The sequence below is a fragment of the Elephantulus edwardii genome, unplaced genomic scaffold, assembly GCF_000299155.1.
Source record: "Elephantulus edwardii isolate Elephantulus edwardi_28Jun2011 unplaced genomic scaffold, EleEdw1.0 scaffold00048, whole genome shotgun sequence".
Lineage (NCBI taxonomy): Eukaryota > Metazoa > Chordata > Mammalia > Macroscelidea > Macroscelididae > Elephantulus > Elephantulus edwardii.
Window position 1 is genome coordinate 17,971,273 of NW_006399798.1, and position 10,300 is coordinate 17,981,572.

Consider the following 10,300-nt stretch of genomic DNA (forward strand, 5'->3'; position numbering starts at 1 on the left):
CTTTAGAGAGGGGCATCATGCTGGGTAGAGTGGGGGGACAGCGCAGGAGGGGAAGACCCTCTATGAGGTGGATTGATTCAGTGACTGGGGTACTCGGGATGGGTGTGTCGGGGGCAATGAGATTGGCACAGGATAGAGCACGGTTTAGGGCTGTTGTACATAGGGTCGCTATGAGTCACAAGTGACTCGACAGCACGTAACAACAACAACAACGCGAAACCTGTACTTGGACCAAGAGGCAGTAGTCAGAACAGAGCAGGGCAACACTGCATGGTTCAAATTTGGGAAGGGTGTACGCCAGGGATGTGTCCTGTCTCCATGACGTGCTTAGAAACACTCCCCCCCCCCCAATTGTTTATGACTGCCATATACAATTGAGCGTCAGTCGTATATTTGGATGTGAGAATTATCACATTTTTGTCAGTTTTTCCATGAAAACTCTCGACAGCACAAAAAAGCAATGGATATGTTATCTCGAATATTATAATTTTTTTATGTATTACTGAATAATTAACAAATGCATTAGTACACTTTATAAGAATGAAGTTCTTTTTTTAATTAAAATGTGTGGGACGGCTATAGCTGTCATTTACAGCAATGTGTTAGGAACCAAAGCAACTCATGCCTAAGAGCATTTATTTAAATGGGAAATGAAACAGCCCGAGTTCAGAAAGTCCTTGTGGTTTTCCTCCTACCTGTATTACTACAGCATTATTATTGGTTCTTGTCTCTATGGTTCTAGCTCCCTCTTTAGGATTTTCATTTCCACTTGGTCCCATGGGCTGAACACAACCCAGAGTCCTAAATGATGTCCTCCTGCACACCCTCGTTTTACTTTTATTATTTTCTGAGGAACTATAGTGGTGCAGTGGGTTAAGTGGTAGGCTGCAAACCGAATGGTGGTTTGAACCTACCAGCTTCTAACTAAGAAAGAAGTGGAAGTCTGCTCTCATAGATTTACAGCCTTGGAAACCCCAGAGAGCAGTCCTACTGCCCTGTACTGGAGTCAGAACTGACTTTGCTGGCAGTGGCTAAGGGAGGCTGAGAAGTCTTGCCTTCTGAGTCTATATTCTTTACTAAGACACTCATGGGCCCCTTCCAAAAAGAATAGCCTTCAGTGATAAGAACCTTTTATACAAGCATTTAAATACCAAAGATGAACTGAATGCTGATTACGTTCAAACTGGTGAGCCTTGAGCTGCGTAGGGGACATTAGCTTCATATACCTTGCATTGTTGGCCTGTCATCATTCCCTCTAGGTTCACTTTTCTAAAACCACCACCACCACCACCACCACCAAAGAAACAAAGCCTCATGCTCCACGCATCATGACTGGCTACCCAATGCGAACAGAGAGTGGGGTGGATCTCCCCGATTAAAACAAGCTTGGAAGCAGGAGTGGCATCCACTTCCATAATAGCTTGCCTCCGAAACCCTATGAACCTGGAGAGAGGATGAGAGACACCCAAGCATTGAGGACTTTCCTTCATAGGGTTGCTAGGAATCACCTGCGACTCGATGGCACTTAACAGCAATAATATCAACAACATAGAGAGATCAGCTGGCCCAGTGGACAGAAAGCAATGCTACCAAGCCAAAGGTGGGTGACTTTCAATCCGCTGCCCTTGGGCCTGTCTTTCATTGTTTTTGTTCAGACACTCCTCTAGGTCGTACAGCCCTGGTGTACAAGTTGCCGTCCTGCGTTCACTTGTGGTTGCTGTGAGGCTGAACACTGTGACACTGGTGTGTCAAATGTGTCGACTGGCTACCCAATGCGACAGAGTGGGGTGGAGCTCCCCCATTAAAACAAGCTTGGAAGAAGGAGTGGCATCCACTTCCACAATAGCTTGCCTCCGGAAACCCTATGAATCTGGAGAGAGGATGAGAGACACCGAAGTCCTTCATAGGGTCTCTATGAGTCGCCTGCGATTCGAGGGCGCTTAACAACAACAACATGCTTCACACCCCAAAAGTAAGCAATCACACGGCTGTGTATGGCAAGGAGTCCCAGTGGTGGTGGCCAGGCGCTTTCCAATCCTCGACAGCTCACACCAACCCTGGAAACTGGACGGAGCCCTGCCTTACTCATCGACTGTGTCACCCTCACTCCGGCCAAGAGTACCTATAGAGTAGACTACAGAGCCCAATGGAGCAGGCTGCTGAGAGGTCGCCGGTTCGAGTCCACCAGCCTGTCTCTCCTTCCACAACGCCCTGGAGCCCCGGACACACGAGGGAGGATTGCTACGAGCCCCAACGACTTGCTGGTGGGTTTGGGCAGCGGGGTCCCCTCCCGCTCGGCCAGGGACCCTCTTGCTCGGCCTGGGACCCTCCCGCCCCGCTGAGGACCCTCCCGCCCAGCCGGGGACCCTCCCCCTCGGCCTGGGACCCTCTCGCACCTGCAGTTCTTCAATCTTGGACAGGTAGTACTGGCGGAGTCCACTGCCTGCCTTCCCCTCTTCCAGCTCCATCTAAAGACACAGCGGAATTACTGAGCAGCAGCCTGCACATCCACAGGCGCTTCAGCACAAAGCTTAGCACGGCGTTCGGCAGAACAAGACCCTGGCCTCCGGAGTCCAAGCCTGGGAGCTGAGGCCTCGGCCATCCCTTCTGACCCTCCGCCGCCCGCCTCAACGGAGCTTCTAGGAGACCCGAGAGGTCAGAAGCGTTCGGGGCTGTCAAGTGCTGGAACTTTAAACCGAAGCAGCAGGAAGGCCAGGCGCCTCGGCCCCCTTCTACCCGCGGGCGGCCCGCTCCCCGCTCCCCGCGCTCGGCGGACACCTAGCGCTCCGGCCGCGGCCCTGCCCTGACTCACGGTGGGCCGCGCTGACACAGCAGATCCGGTCTCAGCAGGGCCCGGCCTGGGCTGTGCCCACCCAGCCTGTCCATTCGGCCGCGGCCGGCTCCCCACCGCTCCTTACGCCCGCCCGGGTCCCGGTCCCCGCGCTGGCGCCGCCGTACCTGCTCTGGTCCGTCCAGCGCCATCTTCCCTCTTCAGCCGGGACCGCCGGGCTCTGAGCCGCCGGGCCGCGAAAGCCCGGAGCAGAGGGCAGAAAAGACTTCCGGGTCAAGGGGCGGGGCGTGCGGAAGCCGCGGCCTCACCGCGGCGGCCATGGAGAGAGGGTGGTTACTGGATTTAGGAGGAGTTTTGGGAGGAGAGGAGCAGGCAGGAAAGACTCCCAGACGTTGCTCTCTGGAAGTTTTGTGCGCAAGTCATGGACTTCGCCCTCTTGTCCCAGATTTCCATGTAAACTACCTGGGCGTGGAGTTTATAGAAACTTTATTACCACTTTGCAAATGGCGGAAAGCTTAGTTCTGGAGCCTCAAGGGGCGGAAGCGGAAGTGCGTGTGCGCCACATGTGCCAGCTGCTGGTGTGAAAACGAGTCGAGAGCGAGGTGGCGGCTGTGGGGTCGCGGAGGCGTCTCGGAGTGTGACTGTTGAAAGGAGTGGAAAGCGGGCAGAGACGTCCCAACCACCCACTTTCACCTCGGACTGAGCGACATTCCCCCACTCCGCCATGGGGAAGAAGGGAAAAATCGGGAAGAGCCGGCGGGACAAGTTCTATCACTTGGCAAAGGAGACTGGTGAGCCAGCGTTTACGCGATCAGCGGGCAAACTAGCGGGCCACCACTCTTGGGGTCATCGCCCTCCTTCCCAGAGAGTGGGTTCGTTTGCAGGGAGGGGTGGTGAGAAGTCCTGATGGTAAAGTGCTCGGTAAACTCGGTTTGCTGCGTCGCCAGGTTATCGCTCCCGCGCTGCTTTCAAGCTGATCCAGCTCAATCGCCGCTTCCAGTTCCTACAGAAAGCTCGAGCCCTGCTGGACCTGTGTGCCGCCCCGGGGGGATGGTATGTGGCATCAGTTCCAGCCGTGCACCGGGAGGGAGAGGAGGACGGACTCCCACCCGCAAACGCCGCCCCTCTTTTTGTCACCACGGCATAAGGCTCTTGTAAACCTCGGTGGCCTGCATTGCAGAGCAATGGACCTGGAGGGTCTACACCATGACACGTTCTGGTCACTTCATTTAGCTGGGACTCCTAACACTATGGGTGACAGATTACATGGCAGGGGTGCAAGGGCATGGAATAGGGGGTGAAGAGCTGTTTTAAAAATCTTGTTTACAGGTTGCAAGTGGCTGCCAAGTTCATGCCTGTGTCCAGTCTCATTGTGGGTGAGTGTGAAGTTGTTTCCGCAGTTTGTCCCTAAAAGGGCACAAAAGTATGAGGTATGGAACTTGTCTTACACTGCTCCCTTCCCTGCTTGAGAAACTCTTTGGAATCTTCTGTATGGATTTCTTCCAGGAGTGGACCTGGTTCCAATCAAGCCTCTCCCCAACGTGGTGACGCTGCAGGAGGACATCACGACAGACCGCTGCCGACAGGTAATAGGAGCTTTGTCTCGCCTTTACATGTAGATACTCTTGTTCTTCTATTCAGAGAGACAAGATAAGGATTTTTTTACTTAACCATGCTTTGAATATCACAGTGTGTCTGTGTGATAAAAGCGTAGGTATTTCCAGTACCCTTTCCATTCTTTGTTTATAAGAGTAGTGCTTAAGCCTAAGGGCCCATCAACAAACAAATGGATAGAGAAGCTGTGGTATATCCACACAATGGAATACTACCCAGCATTGAAAAACAAGGAACTCATGCAATATTATTCAAAGTGGGTGACCCTGGAGGACATTATGCTGAGTGAAATATCTCAGTCACAAAGGGACAAATACTGCATGGTGCCACTGTTGTAGAATGGATCTGACATCAGGGTGGGGGTATGACAGAAAAAACTGGATAAATTATGTATATTGTATTGAAACAGATGAGGGAAAGAACAGATTAGAAGTGATATATGGTTGAGTATTATGGTTAGCACAGGAATCCAGAATTAAGGTTGCATAGAGAAGTGTACTCGGGGTGGGGGTTGGGGGGAAGGGACGTGGGAATTGTATACTAATGAAGGAATTTTTTTTTTCTTCTTTCTCTCTTTTCGGAAGGGGAAGCGAGCTGGTGGGGAGGGGTGGGAAGGGAGAAAATTGCGGCAATGAATGAATGGAAATCCAAAACCTCTGTAAAAAAAAAAAAAGAGTAGGTGCTTAGAGTTGGTTAAAGGGCAGAGACCTTCATCGGTCAAATCTTTTCCAGTGGAGCTATAATGAGATAGTAGCTTTCTGAAGACAGATGAATCGTTTTAGTTCTGTGTTTTATACTTGTGCTGGTACAGGAACATGGCCTTTGGTAGGTACTTAATGACTGAACCAGAAGCTCCATTTTTAGCCATTCCAGTGGTTATTGCCGCAATCTTTCTCCTTTGATAGGCCTTGAGGAAAGAACTGAAAACCTGGAAAGTTGATGTTGTGCTCAATGATGGGGCACCCAACGTTGGAGCTAGCTGGGTCCACGATGCCTATTCACAAGGTGTGTAAGGAGGAGAGAGGGGTGTGGGGATGGGTCATGGCCTTGCAGCTTGCAGGAGGCCTTCAGCTGACTGACTCTGTTCCACAGCCCATCTGACACTGATGGCTCTGCGTTTGGCCTGTGATTTTCTGGCTCGTGGTGGCTCATTCATCACGAAGGTTTTCCGCTCACGTGACTATCAACCCCTACTGTGGATCTTCCAGCAATTGTTTCGCCATGTCCAGGCCACTAAGCCCCAAGCCTCGCGTCACGAGTCGGCCGAGATCTTTGTAGTCTGCCAGGGTAAGCATCACTTCTTTTGACTCTGCCAACTTGCTCTGAAAGCATACTCCTAATATACATCTTATCTTAGGATTCCTGGCTCCTGACAAGATTGACAGTAAATTCTTTGACCCCAAATTTGCCTTCAAGGAGGTTGAGGTTCAAGCCAAGACTGTTACTGAGTTGGTGACTAAGAAGAAGCCAAAAGTATGTTTGTGGGTCCTGGAGTTCGGGGGGGGTCCTACAGACACGTGCATAGAGGGCTTACCATCTTTACTCTTCCCAAAGGCTGAGGGCTACGCTGAGGGTGACCTCACTCTCTATCACCGGCTTTCCGTCACGGATTTCCTGCGAGCTGCAAACCCAGTTGACTTCCTCTCCAAAGCCAGCGAGGTGGGTCTCCAGGCTGGAGGCGGGTTACAAAGGAGCCCCAGAAATATGGCCTATGAGTCTCTCCTGACTTCCCCTCCCCTCACAGATCACACTAGATGATGATGAGTTGGCACAGCACCCAGCCACCACTGAGGACATCCGGGCATGCTGTCAGGATATAAAAGTGTTGGGGCGAAAGGAGCTCAGGTTTGGGACGGGTGTGCCTTTAAGAGTCACTGTATTGCATCTTTAAGAAGAGCATACTGCTGTGTTTGGGGTGGGGGCCAGAACCCTGTAGTTTATGTGGTTCAAACCTAAAATCTGGGTTGGGACATACAAGAGGGCAGAGACAAAAGGAGACTATAGATCGGTGATGACATTTTTTGGAGCAGGTCCCTCCTGAACTGGAGAACAAAGCTTCGGCGACATGTGGCCAAGAAGTTGAAAGAGCAAGCAAAGGCACTGGACATCAGGTGAAGGGACCAAAGCAGTTGGGTGTTGACAGGGTGTCCGGAGGGGAGAGCATCTGAGAAAATAATCAAACTCCTTGGATTGTTCCGTCAGCCTCAGCTCTGGAGAGGAGGAAGAGAGTGAGGAGGACAAGTCAACAACTGGCACCATGAGGCAGCCCTCCAAAGACGAGGAAGAGGAGGAGGAGGAACAGCTGAATCAGACTCTGGCAGAGATGAAGGCACAGGAGGTAGCAGAGCTGAAGAGGTAAGGGGAACAGGAAAGGAGCTTGGGGAACACCCTCCAGGGCCCCTCGATGTGTGAAGAGAGAAGAGGAGCCTGGAGGAGTTGGACTGGGAACCTTCTGAGCTGGACACGATGAAGGTTCAATCCCATAACCCCATCCCCTCAGGAAAAAAAAGAAGCTACTCCGTGAGCAGAGAAAGCAGAGAGAGCGTGTAGAGCTGAAGATGGATCTGCCTGGGGTTTCCATCGCAGATGAGGGAGAGACTGGCATGTTCTCCCTTCGCACCATCCGTGGCCACCAGGTGGGGTGTGGCTAAGGGCAGATGGGAGTTCAGTGAATTAGATGTGGGGGCTGAAGGTGGGTGGATGATTCCAGGTTGATTGCTGTCTTTACAGCATGACTTGGTAAGGAGGGACTAAAGGGTGAAAAAGAATTTTTGTGTGTTCACAGCATGGAACTGTACATCTACAATGATGAAATTAAGATTTAGGTTGGAGGAGCCTATTGGCATAGGGCATAATGTGTTAGGGTGCTTACCAAAGGTTGGTAGTTCAAACCCCCTAGCCTTGCCTTGCAAACCAGTAGTCACTGTGAGTGACTCAACTTCGTGGCGATGGGTTTGGTTTTATGCTTCACTGTGGAACAAGGTCCAGTGCTGTGCTCTGTAAAGACTACAGCTGGGGAACCCCAAAGGAACAGCTCTCTTAAACATGTGGTGCTGCTACAAGTTAGAAGTGAGTCATTGGCAGTGGGTTTAAATGGATTTCTGTGGAACTAGCATATCAGAATCAAGAGGTGTTCTGTGCACATGTAGAGTGTAGTAGATCCAACCTGGGCTCCTAGGTTACAAGCTCTTGCTTTTCCTTGGAAACAGTTCTTGAGTTGATTTTACTCCGTGCCCTGCTGCCAAATTCTAGAAGGCTTCAGTTGAACAAGACTGTCAGCTTTATGCTGTCTGGGCTTCTTTACTCAGCCTAGTTACCTAGGTTACAGCCTAGAGTCAGAGTCACCTCTCTTGGCCTAAGTGTCCTTACCAGTAAATATAAACGGATACTGTTTCGGTGGAGATCATCCAAGATAGTGAACACACTCATTCAGTATCCTTGGCCTTTTATTTTACATTTCAGTTGTTATCAGAAATCACACAAGGGGATATGAGCGCTGCAGACACTTTTCTGTCTGAACTGCCAAGGGATGACATCTATGTGTCAGATGCCGAGGATGAAGACGATTCCTCTTTGGATAGTGACCTGGATCCAGAAGAGCTGGCCAGAGGTGAAGGCCAGCAGGGTCGAAAGGACCAAAAGTGGTGAGTGGACAGCCTGTTGGGTGGCAAGAGTAATCTAATCCTGACAGCCTCAGCTGATGTCCTGATGCTGAACTGGCACGTGCTGCCGGGGAGGGCACAGGGTCCGCATCACTGTTTTTGGGTCCACAGTGTGCAGTCTGTTGAAGCAGATGATGATAATGAGGAGGAAGAGAATCCACTGCTGGTCCCTTTAGAGGAAAAAGCAGTTCTGCAGGAAGAGCAAGCCACCTTGTGGTTCTCAAAGGTAGGAAGTGCAAGATGGGACAGGTTAGGGAACTGGCATTCCCTGAGAAGGGAAGCTCAAGATCCCCCCAATTACAGGAGGGCTTCAATGGGATTGAGGATGATGCTGATGAAGCCCTGGAGATCGGTCAGGCCCAGCTGTTGTATGAGAGTCGTCGAAAGGGACAAGAGCAGCAGCCACAGCCACAAGCACAGAAGCCTTCAAGTTTGAAGACTGAGAAAGTGTCTCCCCAGTGCCAAGATGAGTCCCCTAAGGAGACAGAAGCTTCTTCAAGGATAGACTCTCTCCCAGGGGCACAGGCCACCACTACCCCTGGACGGGAAGATGACAGCTCAGAGAGTGACAGCAGTAGCAGTGAGGATGAAGAGAGGTGAGTGCAGCTGATGGCAAAGGGATGACAAGTAGTAAAAAGCAGAAAACTGTTTCTGCCAAGTTTTACCCATCACCCTCATTTAGCTGGTCTTGGTTCAGCCTGGGCAGCAGGGGTTTCCCCAGTGGTTTTTAGTAGGAACCAGGGTTGAGGCAGATGGTATGGTCTTAAGGGGCCTGGGAGTGGTGGACAACTCGCTGCTTATACCTCACCTCTGCTGCTGTTTTAGGGAACCACGCCGAGGGAAGAAGCGGAGCCGGGGAGCCGAGGCTGATGATGGTTTTGAAGTTGTGCCTATTGAGGACCCACGTAAGAGCTGCTTTCCTGGTTGAATGGGAGAGGAGACAATGGAATTTTCTGCTGTGGGAGCCACTATATTTTTCCCCCCTTCCCTTTCTAGTCAGATACAGGATACTGGACCCTGAAGGCCTTGCTTTAGGTGCCATTATTGCTTCTTCTAAAAAGGCCAAGCGAGACCTCATAGACAACTCCTTCAATCGGTAAGGGGTTCAGAGAAGCAGGAGCAGCCCGTGGGGTAGTAGTGACATCCTTTTTTACCAAGGCCCCTGGTTCCAAGTGTCATGTTCTCTGCCATAGGTACACATTTAATGAGGAAGAGGGAGAGCTTCCAGAATGGTTTGTGCAGGAAGAAAAGCAGCACAGGATAAAGCAGTTGCCTGTTGACAAGAAAGACGTAGAACATTACCGAAAACGCTGGCGGGAAATCAACGCACGCCCCATCAAGAAAGTGGCTGAGGCGAAGGCCAGGAAGAAACGCAGGGTAAGTGATGGTGCCTGAGATCAGGGTGGAAGGACCAGGGATGAGGTCACCTGATGGAAAACACTTTCACAGATGCTGAAGAGACTGGAGCAAACCAAGAAGAAAGCAGAAGCTGTGGTGAACACAGTGGACATCTCTGAGCGGGAGAAGGTCGCACAGCTGCGAAGGTAACTGGGGAGAGGGTAGCCACAAGGATGAATGGGGTCAGAGAGCAAGAAAAGCCTCCAACCTGTTTCTTCCATTCTAGTCTCTACAAGAAGGCTGGGCTTGGCAAGGAGAAACGCCAGGTCACCTATGTTGTAGCCAAAAAGGGCGTTGGCCGGAAAGTGCACCGGCCAGTTGGAGTCAGAGGGCATTTCAAGGTGGTGGACTCAAGGATGAAGAAGGATCAAAGAGCCCAGCAACGGAAGGTGCAGAAGAAAAAACAAAAGCGAAAGTGAGGAATGATCTAGAGTTTCCAGCTCTGGCGCAAGCTCAGTCCTGCCCGTGCTTCACCTGTCTGAAGACAGTCAGTGGGGGGTACTCTCGCCTCCCATTGCGTTTTATCGCATCGCCAGTCCTTCCATGAATAGAGAGCACTGGATGGGATGGCCTTTGTAATCTATTACTGGGCAAGTGGACCCCAAGTGTTCCTCTTAATAAAAAGTTACATTCTACGTGTTTTCTGTGTCACACTGTTCTAAATATTTTTTAACTAAGCATGGCAATTGAAATAACAAACAATCCACAGGTCCCAGTAGTAAAGCATTTACTAGAGCAAGCAGAAAGGAATGCACATCTTAAAGAAACCTTCACAAAGTCACGAAATTTGAATCTTGTATTTTTCCTTGTATAAACAAGATAGAACAAAAAATTA

At 50.8% G+C, this 10,300-nt stretch overlaps 2 protein-coding genes across 5 annotated transcripts in view; one reads left to right on the forward strand and one right to left on the reverse strand.

Annotated features, from left to right (window-relative positions):
• PSMC5 (proteasome (prosome, macropain) 26S subunit, ATPase, 5) overlaps positions 1 to 4,527 on the reverse strand; it is a 9,142-nt gene extending 4,615 nt beyond the window's left edge. Inside the window, exons 1-3 of one of the 4 annotated variants that reach the window (XM_006886291.1) lie at positions 3,599 to 3,607; positions 2,959 to 2,982; positions 2,397 to 2,468 (exon numbers count right to left, since the gene is read on the reverse strand). In XM_006886291.1, coding sequence (XP_006886353.1) covers positions 2,397 to 2,468; positions 2,959 to 2,982 — 96 coding nt within the window. In that variant the 5' untranslated portion in view covers positions 3,599 to 3,607. Of the gene's footprint in view, positions 1 to 2,396; positions 2,469 to 2,626; positions 2,651 to 2,958; positions 3,040 to 3,598; positions 3,608 to 4,518 lie in introns of those variants that run through there. The other 3 variants (XM_006886288.1, XM_006886289.1, XM_006886290.1) reach the window with 3 other exon arrangements.
• FTSJ3 (FtsJ homolog 3 (E. coli)) lies at positions 3,516 to 9,884 on the forward strand. Its single transcript, XM_006886287.1, has 21 exons — positions 3,516 to 3,582; positions 3,739 to 3,844; positions 4,121 to 4,167; positions 4,298 to 4,377; positions 5,311 to 5,410; positions 5,498 to 5,692; positions 5,763 to 5,878; positions 5,960 to 6,064; positions 6,150 to 6,250; positions 6,436 to 6,516; positions 6,608 to 6,760; positions 6,906 to 7,041; positions 7,868 to 8,049; positions 8,179 to 8,293; positions 8,371 to 8,663; positions 8,750 to 8,752; positions 8,893 to 8,972; positions 9,064 to 9,163; positions 9,261 to 9,444; positions 9,517 to 9,611; positions 9,692 to 9,884. Exons 1-21 carry the CDS (start codon positions 3,516 to 3,518, stop codon positions 9,882 to 9,884), a joined length of 2,532 nt encoding a protein of 843 aa, XP_006886349.1.
• The last annotated feature ends 416 nt before the right edge of the window (positions 9,885 to 10,300 follow it).

Coding starts and splice junctions, on each gene's coding strand:
- FTSJ3 (XM_006886287.1), top strand. CDS start 3,516: ATGGGGAAGAAGGGAAAAATCGGGAAGAGCCGGCGGGACAAGTTCTAT. Junction 5,693..5,762: donor GATCTTTGTAGTCTGCCAGG/GTAAGCATCACT, acceptor ATCTTATCTTAG/GATTCCTGGCTCCTGACAAG. Junction 8,294..8,370: donor CCACCTTGTGGTTCTCAAAG/GTAGGAAGTGCA, acceptor CCCCAATTACAG/GAGGGCTTCAATGGGATTGA.